The sequence below is a fragment of the Macaca fascicularis genome, chromosome 19, assembly GCF_037993035.2.
Source record: "Macaca fascicularis isolate 582-1 chromosome 19, T2T-MFA8v1.1".
In the NCBI taxonomy this organism is placed as follows: Eukaryota; Metazoa; Chordata; class Mammalia; order Primates; family Cercopithecidae; genus Macaca; species Macaca fascicularis.
In genome coordinates, this window is record NC_088393.1 from 52,149,762 (window position 1) to 52,170,567 (window position 20,806).

The 20,806-nt window shown below is 41.9% G+C and overlaps 1 protein-coding gene across 5 annotated transcripts; it reads left to right on the forward strand.

Annotated features, from left to right (window-relative positions):
• The first annotated feature begins 516 nt into the window (after nt 1-516).
• ZNF234 (zinc finger protein 234) lies at nt 517-16,535 on the forward strand. 5 transcript variants are annotated; one of them, XM_005589505.5, is made up of 6 exons: nt 517-636; nt 1,182-1,251; nt 3,759-3,849; nt 6,361-6,487; nt 8,002-8,094; nt 13,776-16,535. In XM_005589505.5, exons 3-6 carry the CDS (start codon nt 3,835-3,837, stop codon nt 15,641-15,643), a joined length of 2,103 nt encoding a protein of 700 aa, XP_005589562.2. In that variant the 5' UTR covers nt 517-636; nt 1,182-1,251; nt 3,759-3,834; the 3' UTR covers nt 15,644-16,535. The 5 variants fall into 5 exon arrangements, with proteins under 5 accessions (XP_005589562.2, XP_005589561.2, XP_045235230.1 ...); XM_005589504.5 differs by having other exon boundaries at nt 1,198-1,251; XM_045379295.3 differs by having other exon boundaries at nt 1,198-1,251; nt 13,779-16,535.
• The last annotated feature ends 4,271 nt before the right edge of the window (nt 16,536-20,806 follow it).

Sequence of the window (20,806 nt, forward strand, 5' to 3'; positions counted from 1 at the left end):
ACTTTTAGTTTTAGCCTTATATTATCAGTTTATAGTAATCAATCATCAATCATCTACTGACCCCTAAAAAGTCATTCCTCGTTTATTCCTTGAAGATTGGATCTCCTCGCTTTCCAATAACGCTCCTGTAGTCCTGGGAGGAGTTTAGACTTCAGGAATTCCTGTCTGTTCAGTATTTTCGCTCAAGGACTCAGGGAGAGGGAAGGACGATCCTCAGGGTCACAGTCCACATTCCCTACTAGGCGCTCAGAGATATAGGATTCGTTCCCCATGGGCATTGCGGAAATCGTAGTCAAGGATCACCGCGGAGTCCCAGCGCTTTCCCTGAAGGGTGAGATTCTGAACGTTTTTCCCTCAGCGTTCTGAGCGCAGTCCAAACGTTCAGTGGAGTCGTGGTCATTTTGGCTCACGCGGGCGGGTCCGGGGGATTCTGGGAAATGTAGTCCCGACAATCAGTGGAGTCGCGGGCACTTCCGCTCCGGGGAAGGGGGAGCGGTTGGCGCGGCGCATTCCAGCGTAGTTTGTTCCAGTTCCGCGACTTGCGGGCCATTTATACTGTCAGGGTCTTAGAAGCTTGGGGCTCGCTGGGACCTGGTGATCCGGTTATGGGAAAAAAAGCCTCGTCGGAGAGTAAAGGTTTGGAGGGACGAGGGCGGCGGCTTTTGTTGTGTCAGCCTTCTTGGGCTGGGGCTCTCCTCGCGTTTCGGGGCGGGAGGCGGGGGGCATTGGGACTTGGTTGGGTCGCGTCTCGCCTGGTTTCAGCGTTTCCGGGGCTCTGAGCTCGCCCAGTCCGCCTCCCTGCACTCCAGGCGCATGGTCACTTTTTTACAGTGCAGGGTTGGCTTCTTAATCTCCCTGGGCCTCTCCTTGCTGTTCTTTAAAATGGGGACGTTAGGACCATCCTTGTAGAATCGTTTTGGTAACTGGAATAGGTTACACAACACAAGCAGTCCCTGTCACTTGGTGAGTGGTGGTTTCTTGTTAATTTCCCACGAAACCTGTCAGGTCCCCGGGTGGGGTCAGAGCCCCAGCCCTTGTCTCTGATCCCTGCAGGACGCTGGACGATCCCGGACGCCTTCTGACCTCTTTTTAGGAAGGCGAGGGTTGCGTCCACTTCCACGAAGGGAGGGGAGCATTTAACTTTTCTCGGGGACAGCGACCCAGTCAGGGTGTTTTCACAGCTTTCTCCTTCCCCAGCCTGAAAAAGGACTGCACGGACTGACTTCTTGGCTACAGAAAGCAAAGCTCCACGTGAGTGTGACTTGTCATTTTTCTTTTACAGAGACTGTGTCTTTGTAGCATGTGTAATAGGGTATGGGCATTTATAATAATTAAGCCTTAATTGCTAACTTCAATTCTAGGGTCTTTATACAATTAGAACGTTTAAGTCGCACCGTGACTCTGTGGAGAGGTACTGGTCATCCAAGTAGTAAGAGATGGAGCTGAGGTTGGAACCTAGGCACTCAGGGTCAGAGCCCGAGTTGATCATCTCTTGGATATATTCTCATTAAGGCAGAGGAACTAGCTGGACTCAGGTGGGGAAAGTAAGTCAGAACTTGATTAAAGGACCTTAAGAGCAAGGCTAATTGGCTTGGAGTTTTCTCAGTTTTTAAAAACTGTCAACTATTTTGTGTCATTTATTACAAATATTTCACATTCTAATAGAACCATATCACTGTGGAGCATTCAGAAATTACAGAAATATGAAGATACAAAAATTTTAATTACCTATGAAACCAGGATGTAAAGATAGTAATGGTTAAATTCCTAATACGTTTGGTTTTCGTGGTTCTATGTTTATATTTATTTACTTATGTTTTACAACATTTTTATTATACATTTCTCAGTGTTTTTCTACTTATCTGCTTATCCATGGAAATTTCCAAATACGGAGATAATAAACTAGCAACCTGCTGTGTTCTATCATTCTCATTCTTATTCTTCTCATTATTATTACTCCTGTGACTGTTTCCCGATTTTTTTTTTTTTTTTTGAGACGGAGTCTCGCTCTGTCGCCCAGGCTGGAGTGCAGTGGCCGGATCTCAGCTCATTACAAGCTCCGCCTCCCGGGTTCACGGCATTCTCCTGCCTCAGCCTCCCGAGTAGCTGGGACTACAGGCGCCCGCCACCTCGCCCGGCTAGTTTTTTGTATTTTTTAGTAGAGACGGGGTTTCACCGTGTTAGCCAGGATGGACTCAATCTCCTGACCTCGTGATTCGCCCGTCTCGGCCTCCCAAAGTGCTGGGATTACAGGCTTGAGCCACCGCGCCCGGCCTATTTCCCGATTTTAAAAAAACTTTAATACAGTAATTATACAATCTTAAGTCTATAGAAAAGTTGCAAAAATGGCATAAGAGGGCAGGGCATGGTGGGTCAGGCCTGAATCCTGAGTTATGGAACCAAGGCACCCGGGGTCAGAGCCCAAGTAATCCCAGCACTTTGGGAGGTCAAGGCCGGTGGATCACTTGAGGCCAGGAGTTCAAGACCCACCTGGCCAACATGGCAAAAACCCCTGTCTCTACTAAAGATACAAAAATTAGCTGCATGTGGTGGTGCACGCCTGCAGTCCCAGCTACTCTGGTGGCTGAGGCATGAGAATCGCTTGAACCCAGGAGGAGGAGGTTGCAGTGAGCTGAGATTGCACCACTGCACTCCAGCCTGGGTAACAAGAGCAAAACTCCATCTCAAATAAATAAAATAAAATAAAATAAAATTAATTTTTATGGGTAGATATACTTGTTAGCAGGCATCATACTGTAAAGACCAGCATCCCCTGTTCCCCTGTTTGCTTATTCATTCATTCAGAAGTAAATATTCTATCAATATGGACTCAGAACTCAGTCTTGTTAAATGACATGTAGATTAATAATTTTTTTCCGGCCGGGCGCGGTGGCTCAAGCCTGTAATCCCAGCACTTTGGGAGGCCGAGGCGGGTGGATCACGAGGTCAGGAGATTGAGACTATCCTGGCTAACATGGTGAAACCCCGTCTCTACTAAAAATACAAAAAACTAGCCGGGTGTGGTGGTGGGCGCCTGTAGTCTCAGCTACTTGGAAGGCTGAGGTGGGAGAATGGCGTGAACCTGGGAGGCGGAGCTTGCAGTGAGCCGAGATCACGCCACTGCACTCCAGCCTGGGAGACACAGCGAGACTCCGTCTCAAAAAATAAAAATAAAAAAATAATAATAATAATAATAATTTTTTCCAACTTTATTGAGGTGTATTTTACATGTCAGAATTCACCCATTTCAAGTGTACAATTCAGTAATCTTCAGGAACTTTGCTGAATGTAGTAATTGTCATCATAATTTAGTTCAGATCATTTTCATCCCCCAATTGGACTCCTCTTGCCCATTTACATTTAATCCCCCTTCTTACCCCAAATCCCCATCAACAAGTAACCTACTTTCTTTTTATATACATTTGTCTGTTCTGGACGTTTCATATACATGAAATCATACAATCTGTGGTTTTGTGTGCCTGGCTTCTTTCACTCAGCATAGTGTTTCCAAGGTTCATGCATGTTGTAGTGTGAGTCAGTACTTCATTCCTCTTAATTTCCAAGTAAGATTCCATTGTATGGATATGCCAGGATTTGTCTATCCATTTTTCCATAGGAGGGCATTTTGGTTGTGTGCAGTTTGGGATTATTATGAATAATGCTGCTGTGAACATTCATGTGCTAATTCACAATACACTTCTGTGTTGGTGGGGACATCCCTGGCCACACTTTCATGTCTCTTTTCATATCTTCCATAGTGTTCCAGGCACGATTCTGCCTTCTCTCAAATGGCATAACTCAGGACTCTGCAAATTTCCAGAAACAGGAGGAAAAATGACCACATTCAAGGTGAATAAGGCTTGTCTCTCTTGCTGTTAAAATTCCATCTCACTATTCACATTGTCATGTCACCTGAGGAAGACTCAAGAACAACAGGCATTTGAGGACCTGTTTATGCTAAGTGCGTCCTTCTGCCTTTTGAGTTGACTTTGTTTTTAGATGTTGTTTATTTTATTATTTCAGTCGACCTTCTGTATCTGTGGGTTTCACATCTGAGGTTTTGCATCTTTGAATTTTGCATCTGTGAATTCAACCAACCACAGATTGAAACCTGAGTACACGTAAGGCTGACCATATGTATTTTCCTTTTGTGGTTGATTGAGTCTGCAGATGTGGAACCCATGGATGTGGAGGGCTGACTGTAGTACAAACACTATTTTAGGTAAGGGACTTGAGCATCCACAAATTATGGTATCCTCAGGGGTCCTTGAACCAATTCCCCAAGCATATTGAGGGACAACTGTATTTATTTTATGGAGTAGAAAAATTAGTGGGAATGAACAGTTCTCTTGCTTTACTTCTCTGCTTACATATTAGCTGTTTTTATTTTCTTAGAGTCTTTTCCTAATGTGCGTTCATAACTATATTGGTATTCATGATATATATCTCATTTTTTATTGTTATTTTTTCCTTAAGTACTAAATAATGTTCATTTTTTGAGGTTATGCCATATTCCCATTTAATTAATGTGTCTTTTTATTTTTGACTACTTTCCACTCATGGACATTTAGGTGATTTAAGAATTTTATTGTTTTAAATAACACTGCAATGACAATTTTCCTACATGACCATTTCCTCAAAAATCAATTCTGAAAACTTTCTGCTGATTTTTTTGTCACTGCAACCTCCACCTCCTGGGTTCAAGCGATTCTCCTGCCTCAGCCTCCCGAGTAGCTGGGATTACAGGCGTGTGCCACCATGCCCAGCTAATTTTGTATTTTTAGTAGAGACGGAGTTCCTCCATGTTAGTGAGGCTAGTCTTGAACTCCCAACCTCAGGTGATCCGCCCGCCTTGGCCTCCCAAAGTGCCGGGATTACAGGCATGAACCACCGTGCCTGGCTGTAGATAGAATATTCTAACATGGCACAGCACAACAGGCTATAATGGTACTTCACACAAATAATATTGTTGGAGTTTTCATATAGGAAGAGCTAGATTCTGTGTTCTCTGTGCCTCAATCATACTTTGTATGTATTTTATTTACTAGTGTCTTACTGCCTTTATAAAGTAACCATTTTGACCAAAGTAGTAGGTAATAACCTTCATTTAAAATGTCCAGTGATACTGAAGATTTGCCAGTCACTTGTGTTCTGTTACTGCATTTACTCAGAGCAGCAGAATGAGGAGGTTCCTGGTCTCTTCTTCCTCTTAAACAGGTGAAATATGAGAAACCTGCTCAGATTGGCATAGGAAGTCAGGGGTCAGAAACATTAGCCATTCCATTCAAGTGAAAGTGAGAGACAAAAAGAAACAAATATTTCTCAATTCAATGACCCATGGTGTGGATGTCTGGAGTGCCCTGTTGGGTGATGACGTCCACAGGTAGTGGGGGACCTCTTGTCTTCCTAACGTGGTGGCACTGTCCTAACATGGTGGCAAAACTCTGTCTCAAAAAAGAAAAAGAAAAAGAAAGACCTACATGAAATGATGTTCTTTGCTGGATTGGTTATAATGAGAACAATATTGAAAATTAAATATTCATTATTTAGAACAGGTAGATGCAGATCATCAGTTCCCTTGAACAATATGCAGTCATGAAATGAGGTGAAATAGATGATGACAACAGTAATAAATAATAGCTAATGTTTCTCAGGCACTTAGTCTGTGCCATACACTATTTCAAATGCTATTTGTAGTCTCTTGTTCAATGTTTGAAAGAACTCTGACATATAAGAACTATCATACCGAGATGAAACTAGGTGAGCTTATCCAAGGTCACACAACTTTGAAGGGTACCCTTGTGTGCACTGAGGCATGATGGCTCCAGATCATGACACTGAATGCTGCAGGTAATGATGGTGCTGTGTGCCCTGGGTGTACAGAAGGAAAACTACATAGCAGTTTCAGATACGTTACCAAAAGCTTGTTAGTTTGGCAGACTTTAATGAAAAGGGATAGCATCCAGGGTTCCTATGTGAGAGAGGAGGAAGGTGGGTGTTATCATGTATGTTGGTTCTGACTTGCTAAATGTTTCTGGGGCAATTGGTAATATTTACCAAAAGGTGAAACCTGTATGGCTCAGGATGCATCATTTAGAGTTCTAGATGGTTATTTACAAATAGACTCAGTGAAGCCACAAAGGAAATGTCGAAGGCTATTGTAACTGATGTACTTTTACTGACGCTAAGGAGAATCAAAGTGTGGCATTGATAAGATGGAAGGAGAAGGGCTGAGAAATCTACACATTAAGTCTCTGAAAATCAGGACCAGCTTCCCCCACATACTCTCCACTTTCTCAGTGCTGTTTCTTTTCAAGAGGTTATTAATAAGGCTGAAGTGAGGTGTGTTTAATGTTATAGGAGGGACTGACCTTCAAGGATGTGGCAGTGGTCTTCACTGAGGAGGAGCTGGGGCTGCTGGACCCTGTCCAGAGAAATCTGTACCGAGATGTGATGCTGGAGAACTTCAGGAACCTGCTGTCAGTGGGTGAGGACATGAGCTTTCTGACACTCAATGTCAGTCTCCTGGAGTGATTTTGTGTCTTCACGGGTTCAGCACTTTGGAGGTCTTCAATTAGTTGCCTGCATTTGTGGACCTGACTTTCCTATCAGTAGTTTTAGTGAAATAAAAGAGATAGAAAATATTAGAGTTCATTAAAAGAGGTGGAATACATAGCAAATAAAACTGGTAAATCACATGAGTGGTGTGAGAACCTGTGGGAGGAGATTTATTGAAAATAGGTGGGGGCCAAGCACAGTGGCTCACGCCTGTAATCCCAGCACTTTGGAGGGCTGAGGTAGGTGGATCACCTGAGGTTGGGAGTTCGAGACCAGCCTGGCCAACATGATGAAACTCCATCTCTACCAAAAAATAAAAAAATACAAAAATTAACCACGTGTGGTGGTGCATGCCTCTTATCCCACCTACTTGGGAGGCTGAGGCATGAGAATTGCTTGAACCCAGGAGGCAGAGGTTGTAGTGAGCCTAGATCATGCCACTGCACTCCAGCCTGGGTGACAGAGTGAGACTGTCTCAAAAAAAAAAGAAGACATTAGTTAGAGATGTAAGTTTAGTAACGCACCAAGATGTAACAGTTTTTCTGTTGTTTGAGGTAACACCCAGAGTTTTTTGTTTTATTTTTAAGAAGATTAATGAGTGCAGACAGAAAGGTGAGGTTGGAGTAAAAGTTTAATAAGCAAAAGAAGAAAGCTTTTTGCCAGCAGAGAGGGGGACCCAAACAGGGTTCCCCCTATGAGGCAGGGGTGTGGGGTTTTTATGGACTGTGAAGGGGAAAGAATGTGTTGTTTGTGGGCTATTTTGGAGAAAGTGTGACTTAGCTTGGCCCCGGGACCTTGGCCTGGAACCAATCAGGTTGAAGTGAAGATTTATAGAGGCCGGACTTATAGTTTGAACAAAAGAAAGTAGAGTGCCCACTGGAACCCACTAGAGCACACTGTACCCATGCCCACAAAAGGAGAAGAAACTTTCCTGGGAGCCTGCTGACTACAAAGGACAAAAGCATTCTTATGCCAGGCCTTCCTCCTTTATCTGAGTGAGCTGGAGGTTTGTATAAGTTTTTATCCAAATGGGCTGGAGGCTTTTTCTATCTGTGCAGCTGTGGGCATGTCTCCAGGCACAACACCCTGTGCTAGTTCTCTTATTGGTGCCTGCAGCTTAAATTTTTTTTCCAGGCTGCTTTTTATGTTTTATAAAAATAAGGCACTAACCCATGGGTCAGGAGCTCTCCAAAGACCCTTCCCTTGCTGTCTACCTAAGGCAAGCGAACTAACTCCTTTCAGAAATAGGTTTTTATAGCACATATTTGTGTATATGTTTCTGGATCTTGAAATACTGATACTACTTCATTAGGTGTTTCTAAAAGTGTTTGAAAACCCTTCTTTTGATTGATTGATCAGTATACAGTAGTAATTCAAATTGCCAGTAAGTTCAGTTGTACCTTTAGTGTGTTTGTTTTAAACATGTGACTTTGCATGTTCTAGGGCATCACCCCTTCAAACATGATGTATTCCCTTTAGAAAAGGAAAAAAAGCTTGGTATGATGAAGACAGCAACTCAAAGAAAAGGGAAATCAGGTAAGAACCAAGTAGCTGAGAGTCCTTGTACGTGATTGTCCATCTGTTGTACTTCTGTCCCCTGCTGTTGCTGTCATCTGGTCCAAATTGCCAAACGTCTGTCCTGGATGATTGCAGCAGCCTTTGTACTGGGCGCACTGCTTCCACCCTTAATAGCATAAAGTATGTTCTCCTACAGGCTATTCTCCATGTTGCAGCTAAAGTGATCCTTTGGAAATGTAAGTCAAATTGCCATTCTTCTGCTTAAGACCTTGTACAGGGCTGGGCATGGTGGCTCACGCCTGTAATCCCAGCACTTTGGGGGGCCAAGACCGGAGGATCACCTGAGGTCAGGAGTTTGAGACCAGCCTGGCCAACATGGCAAAACCTCATCTCTACTAAAAATACAAAAATTAGCCAAGCATGGGGGCGAGCGCCTGTAGTCCCAGCTACTTGGGCAGCTTAGGCAGGAGGCAGAGGTTGCAGTGAGCCGAGATCACACCACTACACTCCAGCCTGGGCAATAGAGCGACACTCCATCTAAAAAAAAAATAAAGACTCTGAATGGCTTCTTATTTTTCTTAAAGTTGAAGACTCTTAAAGGAGCTTATAGAGTCCTACGTGGTCTGCTGTTCATCCTCCTCTGCCTCACTGACTACATCTCCTGTATTCTACCTCTTGCTGCATCTTTTCCAGCCACATCATCCTCCCTGCTGTTTCCCAGATCTGCTAAGGACACTGCTTGCTCTGTCGCCCAGGCTGGAGTGCAGCGGTGCAATCTCAGCTCACTGCAACCTCTGCCTCCCAGGTTCAAGCGATTCTCCTGCCTCAGCCTCCCAGGTAGCTGGGATTACAGATGCCTGTAACCACGCCCGGCTGATTTTTGTATTTTTTGTAGAGACAGGGTTTCACTGTGTTGGCCAGTCTGGTCTCCTGAACTCAAGTAATCTGCCTGCCTCAGCCTCCCAAAGTGCTGGGATTACGGGCATGAGCCACCGTGCCCAACCTGGACACTGTATTCTTACTGCTCTCATGACATATTACCCCAAACTGAGTGGATTAAATGATAAAAATGTATTGTCTTTCAGTTCTTTGTTTGAAGTCCAACATGGGTCTCACTAGGCTGAAATCAAGCTGTCAGCAGGTCCGTTTCTTCCCGAAGGCTCTAGGGAGGGAGAATCTGTATCCTTACCTTGTCAGTAGTAGGGGTTGCCAAAAAATTTCATAGCTTGTGACCTCTTCACAGCCCAGCAACATTGCTTCTCTGATCATTCTTCCATAGTCACATTTCCCTTTTATTCTCTCTTTATCCTTTTTCCACTGTATAAGGACCTTCTAATTGCATTGGGTGCACTTGGATAATAGAGAATTGCCTTCTATTTTTAGTTCAGCTGATTTGCAACCTTAATTCCCTCTGCAACCTTAATTACCCTTTGTCATAACCTGACATATTCTTAGGATGAGAATTAGAACGTGAATTCTTTGGGGGATGATTGTTCTGCCAACTACAGATACTTCTGCCTCAAAGCCCTTATTTGCCCTTGTCTTTGCCTGGAAAAACTCACCTACAATCCTCTCGGCCCCTCTCTTAGTTCATCCTGGTCTCTGCTGTTTTAATTTCACAGTGGAGGCCTTTTCTGACGACCTTACTGGAAATGCCATCCTTTACTCTCTGCCCTGCTTTCTCTTGTGTCTCATAGACTTTGGTTTACTTGCTTGTCCCCTCTTTCTCCCCACTGGAATATAATCTCCAAGAGTGGAGGAATTTTTTTGTTTGTTTATTACTCTACCATTGGTGCCTAAATAATTCTGTTACATGGCAGATATCTGTTAATATAATTATTTGTTGGTGTAATGAAGGCGTTATGGATGGATGCGACCTCACTCTAGGGGTCTTGCAGCTAGGACAGGTCATACACAAACCAGAGTGAATGAAGGGGGTTGCAGAACATTATTTGTTTTCTGATGGCTGCACATCCAGTTTCTTCTGCCTTAGGTGCCCTTCACATGAATGTTTGTGTGTGCACTTGAACCTCATCCCATGAAAACTTACAAGCATCGTGTTTGTGACCACACTGAGTAACAAGCCTTCCCGTTGGCTTTCCTGGAGGCTTTCATAGTATGGAACACATTCATTTCTGGGAAGGAATAATCTTCGAATGAAGATTCTGATGTCTACTTCTGAGACAGCTCACCACACAAGAAGATAATTATTTCCTAAGGTGTCAGATAGTAACTAGGTTGCAAACTGCTTTCCTTTCAACAGACTGCGCATCTGAACCTCATTTGCTTGTTCCAAAGTGCCCATCCACATCACTGCCCCCAGGTTTCACCTCCCCTGTGCCAGAGGTGGAAGATTTGAGTGGCAAAAGTGACACAGTTGAATGTTGCCTAACTCTCTGGTTCAAAAATACGCTATGCTTTTATTTTCTACAAATGTAGTAGCCACTAAGCATATGCTAAAGAATATAGATGTCATACATTTTTTCCTTTATTTTTATAAAGACCTGGCTTTTATTTTCAACTAGTTGACATTATAACTTGGGAAAAATGAAGAAACTTCTTGCTCAAAATTGTCACATTATCAGAGAGACTTGTCCCCCTCCAAAAACTATTTTTAAGGGTTAGTTTGTTAAATATAATCATATATTCATCATATATATACACACATGTGTATATATATATAATATACCAAGAGTTACATACTCTCCTATGCAGCATTTTTCCAAGGTGTCGCGGTTGGAAATTATCTTTCCATTTGAAGCAGTTTGTTTAATTCAGGACCAGGTAAGTTCTAGAACCAAAGTTTTCCAGCTCTTTTGAGCATAAGCCATAGCAAGAAATGCATCTTTCATGGAAACTAGAGAAATGAAACAAACATTTCATGTCTATCGATTGACATTATAGCTTTAGTAAGCATTATACATAAGGACCCCTTTCCTGTTGGTGTTAATACTCTGATAGTTTCTATCCTGGTTCTTTTTTTCTGATTGCTTATTACAAGCTCTTAAGTTTATTTCACAGCTCACTAAAGGGCTACAGTTTTTAATTTGAAAAACTGTTGTGAAAGGGCCAACTTACCTACATTGAGAGCTTCAGAAGGAACCAGTGTATAGGGCTTCCTGCTTTCTTTTCATCCCAAGTGATTCTTGCCACCTTCAAATTTTCTTATTAGCTTCACCCTGAATGTGCCTGTCTCTTATACAGCTTTTCAGCTTCTCTAAAAAATTACAATTTTCTATTCTTTTCCTATTTCAAATAACTTATTTGGAAAAGATGTTTAAATTCTGACAAAAAAAGAGTCAAGCTGGGGTTCATTTATTCATTTGACATGCATTTATTGAGCGTTCACTGTGACAAGCACAGTTCTGGACAATGGTTAGAAAGTAGGAAAGTGTAAAATGAGTATTATGTCAAAATTAGAAAATGCTTCCCTCATTGATGCTGCATTGTGGTGGGAAGGACATACATTAAACAACCAGTAACTTAGTGTGCCCAGTGGTTAAAAGTGCTGTGAAGAACATAGACAAATTCAAGTTGCCAGAGGTGAATAGGGTGAAGACAGAATTCATTATTTTTCAATGGGTAATAAAGCAAGCCTCATTGGTGAGCTGACATTGAGCAGAGACCTACAAGATGTGAGGAACCGTCCATCTCGCTATCTGGGAAGAGTTCCTGCCTGAATATAACTCCTGCTGTGGGGGCGGCTTTCAAAGTTTACACTGTGACATCATCTTTTTCTTTTCTCTGTCTCTATATCAGTTGTGAAATATTGGAGTCTACTTCTTTTTCACTTCTTTTTTTTTTTTTCTGGAGGTCTGAATTACTGCCAGATTTTAGAATAATATATGTTATCAGTTCAACTTTCTTTCCCTTTAGTCCTCATGTAGGAAACTTGCTTACAGAAGCTAAAGTTTCACCATCTGCTTATCTGCTTATATTTTAGTCAGTATGTGGTTAGATACTTGCTCCTAGCCTGCAAGTCATGTTAACCATTCCAGTCACCTGGACATTGAAGTAACTTTCCAATAAAATGACCCAAGGCAGAGTTATATAGACTCCATTTAACAAATGTCTACTGATACAGTAGACTTTTTTTTTTTTTTTTTTTGAGACAAAGTCTCACTCTGTCACTCAGGCTGAAGTGCAGTGATAAAATCATGGCTCACTGCAGCTTCTAACTTCTGAGTTCAAGTGATCCTCCATCTCAGCCTCCCAAATAGTGGGAACTACAGGTGCGTGCCACCACATCTGGCCAATTTTTTAAAAAGTATTTTTGTAGGGACAGAGTCTTGCTGTGTTGCCCAGGCTGGTTTTGAACTCCGGGGCTCAAGTGATCCTCCGGTTTCAGCCTCCCAAAGTGCTTGCATTACAGGTGTGAGCCACTGCACCCTGCCAAGAGGCAGCTTTTAAATGACTATTCCTGCAGGGAGGGGAGTAAGTTTTTCCCCTGTAAAAATTTTCTTAGAGGTATTTCTTTCCACTAAACTTTTGTGGAAAAGTTCATTTAAAAAATAATTTCCAAATATTTATATGTCTTTGTACAAGATTACACATTTTGGAATATTATTAAGGATAAATAAACCTTTCAGAAGACACATTTTAAATCTAAGTTATATTAGAAGTGGTCAAGAGTTTATAATAGCTGCCAACTCATTTAATGTCTATCAACACAGAAAAATAAGATTAAGTGTATGTGTTATGCAGAATATTCAATAATATGGTTGATCCTTGAACAATATGGGGGTTAGGGACACCAACTCCCCTCACAGTAAAAAATCCATGTATAACTTTTGACTCCCCCATAAAACTTTACTCATAGCCTACTTTGACTGAAAGACCTACTGATAACATAGTCAATTAACACATATTTTTATGTTATAATGTATTATATACTGTATTCTTACCATAAAGGAAGAATTCTTTATTCTTACAATAAAGAGAAGAGAAAATGTTATTAAGAACATTATAAGGAGGAAGAGGAGGGGTTGATCTTGCTGTCTTAGGGATGGCAGAGATGGAAGAAAATCCATATATAAGTGAACACATGCAATTCAAACCTGTGTTGTTCAAGGTTCAACAGTATTTTGAACATGTAAATATAAATATTCCAGGTTATTTAATAATTTGAATATGTAACATGAACCTAAACTGCAAAGTATTTGATTATTTTCTTACTTTCCCTTGAAGTTCTTGTTGATTCATATTATCTACATTTTTTTAACTTTTAATATTTTTAATAGAGATACATTCTTGCTTTGTCTCAAACCCCTGGCCTCAAACTATCCTTCTGCCCCAGCCTCCCAGAATTCTGGGATATACAGGCATTACCATGCCTGGCCTATGCTTTTTATATTTGTATAATTTACTATTTATTATTCTACACTGACTTTAAAATTGGATGGAAATGGCAATACTTTAACAATTTGTATCATGTTAAATTTTAAAATTAACTCTGACTTCTACCTTGTGTCTCACATAGGAGACTTGATATGGTCTAATGCCTGGTAGATAGCAGCCAATTGGACCACCTCTTGATTTATCTAGGCATGGAAATCAGAGATCATGATACACAGTGGAAAAGACCATTACACAAACTGGACCTTCTCTGGATTTGTTAAAATCCCATGCTCTCACTTAAGTATGACATCTTGAAAACTTTTAACAGAGCTTCCACATGTCTGAATTCTCTGTCTTTACAGCAGACAAGATCCAAAGTGAGATGGAGACTGTTCCAGAAGCAGGACGACATGAAGAGCTTTCCTGGGGGCAAATCTGGAAACAGATTGCATGTGATTTAATTAAGTATGAAGACTCTATGATAAATATTTCTCGGTTCTCCAAACAAGGTGATTTGTCCTGCCAGGTTAGGGCAGGACTGTATACAACTCACACGGGACAGAAACTTTACCAATGTGATAAGTACAAAAAATCCTTCACTGACGTCTGCAACTTTGATCTTCATCAACAGTTACACTCAGGAGAGAAATCTCATACATGTGATGAGTGTGGAAAAAGCTTCTGTTACATCTCAGCCCTTCATATTCATCAGAGAGTCCACATGGGAGAGAAATGCTATAAGTGTGACGTGTGTGGTAAGGAATTCAGTCAGAGCTCACATCTGCAAACTCATCAGAGAGTCCACACTGTAGAGAAACCATTCAAATGTGTGGAATGTGGGAAAGGCTTCAGTCGTAGATCAACACTTACTGTGCATTGCAAATTACACTCAGGAGAGAAACCTTACAATTGTGAGGAATGTGGGAGGGCCTTCATACATGCTTCCCATCTTCAGGAACATCAGAGAATCCATACTGGGGAGAAACCATTCAAATGTGATACATGTGGTAAGAACTTCCGTCGTAGATCAGCACTTAATAATCATTGCATGGTCCATACAGGAGAGAAACCATACAAATGTGAGGACTGTGGTAAGTGTTTCACTTGTAGCTCAAACCTTCGTATCCATCAAAGGGTCCACACAGGAGAGAAGCCTTACAAGTGTGAAGAATGTGGTAAGTGCTTTATTCAACCATCACAATTTCAGGCCCACCAGAGAATCCACACTGGAGAGAAACCATATGTATGTAAAGTGTGTGGTAAGGGTTTCATTTACAGTTCAAGTTTTCAGGCCCATCAGGGAGTCCACACTGGAGAGAAGCCATACAAATGCAATGAGTGTGGGAAGAGCTTCAGAATGAAAATTCATTATCAAGTGCATCTGGTAGTCCACACAGGGGAGAAACCCTATAAATGTGAAGTATGTGGGAAAGCCTTCCGTCAGAGTTCATATCTTAAAATCCATCTGAAAGCACATAGTGTACAGAAACCTTATAAGTGTGAGGAGTGTGGGCAGGGCTTCAATCAGAGCTCACGACTTCAGATTCACCAGCTGATCCATACCGGCGAGAAACCATACAAATGTGAAGAGTGTGGCAAGGGATTTAGTCGTAGAGCAGATCTTAAAATTCATTGTAGGATCCACACAGGAGAGAAACCATATAATTGTGAGGAGTGTGGGAAGGTCTTCAGTCAGGCCTCGCATCTTTTAACCCATCAGAGAGTTCACAGTGGGGAAAAACCATTTAAATGTGAAGAGTGTGGGAAGAGCTTCAGTCGGAGTGCACACCTTCAAGCCCATCAAAAAGTCCACACTGGAGAAAAGCCATACAAATGTGATGAGTGTGGGAAGGGCTTCAAGTGGAGCTTGAACCTTGACATGCATCAGAGGGTACACACAGGAGAAAAACCCTATACATGTGGGGAGTGTGGGAAGCACTTCAGTCAGGCATCAAGTCTTCAACTTCATCAGAGTGTCCACACAGGAGAGAAGCCATACAAATGTGATGTGTGTGGTAAAGTCTTCAGTCGGTCTTCACAACTACAGTATCATAGGCGAGTTCACACTGGGGAGAAACCTTACAAATGTGAGATATGTGGTAAGAGGTTCAGCTGGCGATCAAATCTTGTAAGTCATCACAAAATTCATGCTGCTGGTACATTGTATGAAAATGATGAGAATAATAAGAACATCAGAGAGTTGTCAGAGGAAGGAAGCTCTACAAGGTGATTAAAAACAAACAAAAAAAACTCATGTACAACCTGAATGCCTGTAATCAGATTTCATAGGAGAGAAAAAATTTTCTTTGTCAACCTCCTTGAATTTATTCGATTTGTAATGCTTCACATTTCCACCTAGACTTTTTTTTTTTTTTTTTTTTTTTGAAACAGGGTCTTGTTCTGTTGCCCATGCAGGATGCAGTGATGCGATCTCAGCTCACTGCAACCTCCACCTCCTGGGTTCAAGCAATTCTCCTGCCTAAGCCTTCCTAGGTGGTTGGGATTACAGGCGCGCACCACCACGCCTGGCAACTTTTTGTTTTAGTAGAGATGAGGTTTCACCATACTGGCCAGGCTGGTCTCAAACTCCTGACCTCATATGATCCACCCACCTCGGCCACCCAAAGTGCTGGAATTACAGGTGTGAGCCACTGCCCCTGGCCTCCATCTAGACTTTGAAATGATTGCCTTCTAATTACAATAGCATTCTCTTATTTAAAATATTTGTTTTATTTAAGTCAGTGTTTAAGCAATAGCTCAACATATCCCAGTGGTCCAGTGACCACACAGCTGAGAACCCTTGTTAAGTGGTACAGTAAAGAATCTGTAAAAACTTTGACATTTATGACATGTCACCTAGGAAATAGGACTTAGAAAATGAGTTTGACCTGGGCTTTAAAAAAGTATACTGATGAAGGTGCCAGAATTGATGTCCATTAGACTGTAAGCTTCATGGGGTCAGGAAGTTTGCTGCTGAATCTATACAATGTTAACATTGACTAGTGCTTGTAGGTGTGCTCAATACTTGTGTGTTAACTGAATCAAAAGGAGTAAATGTACAATATTTTAACATTGCATCCAAGGGAAGAAACCTGCAAAATAAAATTATTTGGGGAAATGAACATTGTTGAAATGCAGAAAACCATTGGATACTACAGCCTACAATATTAATATGGTATTACCCTTTTACAGTTGACACCTGTCTTCTCTCTAGTCTCTCCTCTCAAATTTGGTTCTTATTGTTTGACAGCCTGTCTAGTTTCCCAAGGGTTGTATAAAACATAAGTTGAAGTACCTTTATTTTTAATTTTATTTTTGAGACCAGACCTCGCTCTGTCACTGAGGCTGGAGTGCAGTGGCATAATCATGGCTCACTGCAGCCTCGTCCTCCCAGGCTCAATCCATCTACCCATCTCACCCTCTGAGTAGCTGGGACCACAAGCACGTGCCACCACTCCCAGCTAATTTTCGATGTTTGGTAGAGAAAGGGTTTCCCCATGTTGCCCAGGCTGGTCTTGAACTCCTGAGCTCAAGCAATCCACCCTCCTTGGCCTCCCAAAGTGTTAGAATTACAGGTGTGAGCCACCACACCTGACCAAGTTGAAGTATCTTGTGATTTTTTTCTGACAGTGCAGACTGAAAAAAATTTAACCTGACAACAAGAGATTACTGAATATTACATAATTGAGTTTTTAATCCATTAATGTTAAGGCAGGAGTTTAACACTTTTAAAGTGTCAGAAGTAGTTGCCAATGCCAAATTTTTATCAATCCCCTTGAATTTATTTGATTTCTAACTTTCCACATTTCCATCCAGACTTTGAAATGATTGCCTTCTAATAACTGTAGCATTCTCTTATTAAAACTTCTGGCTGGGCATGGTGGCTCATGCCTGTAACCCCAGCACTTTGGGAGGCCAAGGCGGGTGGATCACCTGAGGTTAGGACTTCGAGACCAGCCTGACCAACATGGTGAAACTCCGTCTCTACTACATACAAAAAATTAGCTGGGCATGGTGGCAGACGCCTATTGAGTCTCCCTCTTTTGCCCAGGCTGGAGTGCAGTGGCGCGATCTTGGCTCACAGGTACTCGGGAGGCTGAGGCAGGAGAATTACTTGAATCCGGGAGGTGGAGGCTGCAGTGAGCTGAGACCGCGCCATTGCACTCCAGCCTGGGCGACAGAGCAAGACTCTGTCTCCAAAAAAAAAAAAAAAAAGACTTCTCAGGTAGGGGCTTTACCATATTTTTACCCCACACCCATTAAGCAAATACCAAAAACAGCTTGTGGAAATTTGATAATTTTATAATTATTTGATAATTTTGATAATTTTTTCAAATGTATTATTTGGGCAAGATTGACATTTACCATGCTTTTCCCTATTCCCAGTAAACGGGTTTAAGGAAGAGTGTTTTTCAGAATTTACACTGTATATCTCTGATCTGGAAGTTAAATAATTGGAATTTATGATTATGAGATTAAACTACCAAAAAGACTAAGTAACATATCAATGATATCAATGAATTGTTTTAAATGGAAGTGTGTGTTCCTCCGTAATAAGTTGACTTTTGATATTTTCATTCTTGTATTGACCTGAAGCCATTAAAATGGTGGCAGGTATCTGTAATGACAGGATAAAGAAATAATATGGCCTTTGGAAGATCATAGACTATAGCCTTTGTAGCATAATGAAATCCATACATTTTTGTGAGTGTGTATGTACATGCATAAGATAATGTGTAAAGGATACTTTTTTTTTTTTAGCAATTTTCTCTAGCAATGAGCATTTTGTGGTATTTTTCCATTTTGTAATTCCATAAATTAATTTTAATTCCTTATTAAACATCAATATTACCAAAGCAGTCAATTATGTACATTAGAATTTTGAAAAGTGCTACATAATAATCCCTTACAATTAAAGCCTCAAAATGTGTTCTATATCATTATATGGTACATAAGATCATAAGTAATGGATTCTGAAAGCCAATTATAAAAACAAAAAAATTATCTGTCCAAATACGTGGATAAATGGGTGAGTGTGAACAACATTATCTTTGCAATTAATGCCTACTACACTTTTTTGTTGTTGTTGTTTTGAGATGGAGTCTCCCTCTGTTGCCCAGGCTGGAGTGCAGTGGCACAATCTTGGCTCACTGCAACCTCCGCCTCCTGAGTTCAAGCGATTCTCCTGCCTCAGCCTCCTGAGTAGCTGGAATTACAGGGGCATGCCACCAACTAAGTTTTTTTTGTTTGTTTTGTTTGTTTGTTTGTTTGAGATGGAATCTCACTCTGTTGCCAGGCTGGAGTGGAGTGGTACAATCTCAGCTCACTGCATCCTCTGCCTCCTAGGTTCAAGCAATTCTGCCTCAGCCTCCTGAGTGGCTGGAACTACAGGCGTGCGCCACCACACCCAGCTAATTTTTGTATTTTTAGTAGAGACAGGGTTTCACCATGTTGGCCAGGATGGTCTCAATCTCTTGACCTTGTGATCTGCCCACCTCGGCATCCCAAAGTGCTGGGATTACCACTGTGAACCACCGCACCCAGCCTAAGTTTTGTATTTTTAGTAGAGACGGGGTTTCACCATGTTGGCCAGGCTGGTCTTGAGCTCCTGACCTCAAGTGATCTGCCCACCTTGGCCTCTCAAAGTGCCAGGATTACAGGCATGATCCGCTGTGCCCAGCCTCGCTTGCTACATCTTTTAAAGCAGTAATCCATAACACACAGAGAGAAAATCCCGGAAGTGAAAACAAAGTGGGATACATATGTTAGGGAAGTATGTTTAAAAAGGTTCACTGAGGAAAAGGTGTGCATAAGGGGAGAATATACTGCAATCCACTTACTGGATGTGGAACAAGTGAGGTCTAAGGGTGGGTTTGAATGCCATTCCACATTCCTTGGACATGATGGTGATATTTTCAGTATAGTGGATTAAAGCATGGGTCCCTACCCCCTGGGCCACAGACCCTGTTGGGAACAGGGCCAGACAGCAGAAGGTGAGCAGTGGGCAAGTGAGCAAAGCTGAGTTCTGCCTTCTGTCAGATCAGTGGCATGAGCCCTATTGTGAACTGTGCTTGTGAAGGACCTAGGTTGCAGCCAGGCGCAGTGGCTCATGCCCGTATTCCCAGCACTTTGGGAGGCAGAGGCGGGCAGATCACCTGAGGTCAGGAGTTGGAAACCAGCCTGACCAATACAGTGAAACCCCATCTCTACTAAAAATACAAAAATTAGCCGGGCGTGGTGGCAGGTGCCTGTAATCCCAGCTACTCAGGAGGCTGAGGCAGGAGAATCACTTGAACCCAGGAGATGGAGGTTGCAGTGAACCGAGGTCACGCCATTGCACTCCAGCCTGGGCAACAAGAGTGAAACTCTGTTAAAGAAAAAAAAAAAAAAAAATCTAAGTTGCTTGCTCCTTGTGAGAATAAAATGATAAATGTAATGTGCTTGAATCATCCCCAAACCATCCCCATCCCCTTCACCTCACCTTGTGGAAAAATATTGTCTTCTGCAAAGCTGGTCCCCTGTGCCAAAAAGGTTGGGAACTGCTGGATTAAAAGGCTTTACTCAATAAATTATATCTAAGTGGGGAGACTTTTTTCCACTATTGATTTTCTTCAGTATACCTTCACTGGATGCTTGCTAGTCATTAAGGTCCATGCTACCTCAATTTGCATGGTGTGCTGAGAATTGGTAATACCACCTTCACATTCTTGTAATTCACTAGGAGGACTCAAGACACCCTATGTTATCATAGTCACTATGATTTATTATAGTAAAATATATAAAGTAAGTTGAGCAAAGGGAAAATGTGCATGGGATGAAGTCCAGAAGAAATCAGGTACAAGCTTCCAATAATCCTCTTCCTGTGGAATCATTCATGATGTACTGTTTCTTCAGCATTGAATTGTAACATGTGAAATGTTTGTCCCGGAAGCTCAATGGAGACTTAGTGCCCTAGGCACTGTGTTGTGTTTTGTTTGTTTTGTTCTGGAACTGGTCACATAGGCCAGCTTGGGCCAAAATTCTAGATTCCCAGAAGGAATTCAGCATAAATCACATTATACAAATAGCTGGGGCATGGTGAGCCACCCTTATCAGGGAATTCTGGAAATCCTCCTGAAATTCAAGTTCCTGAACACCAGTCAAGGACTAACCTTGTATCTTGTGCTGCTATAACAGAATACCACAGATTAGGTAATTTATAAACAATATAAATTTATCTGTGACAGTGCTTGAGGCTGGGAAGTCCATAGTGAAGATGCTGGCAGGTTTAATGTCTGGTGAGGGCTGCTGCTTTCTGCTTCCGATATGGCATCTAGTTGCTGCATCTTCTGGAGGAGACAGGTGCTATGTCCTCATATGGTGGGAGCAATGAAAGAGCAAGAAGGGATTAAGT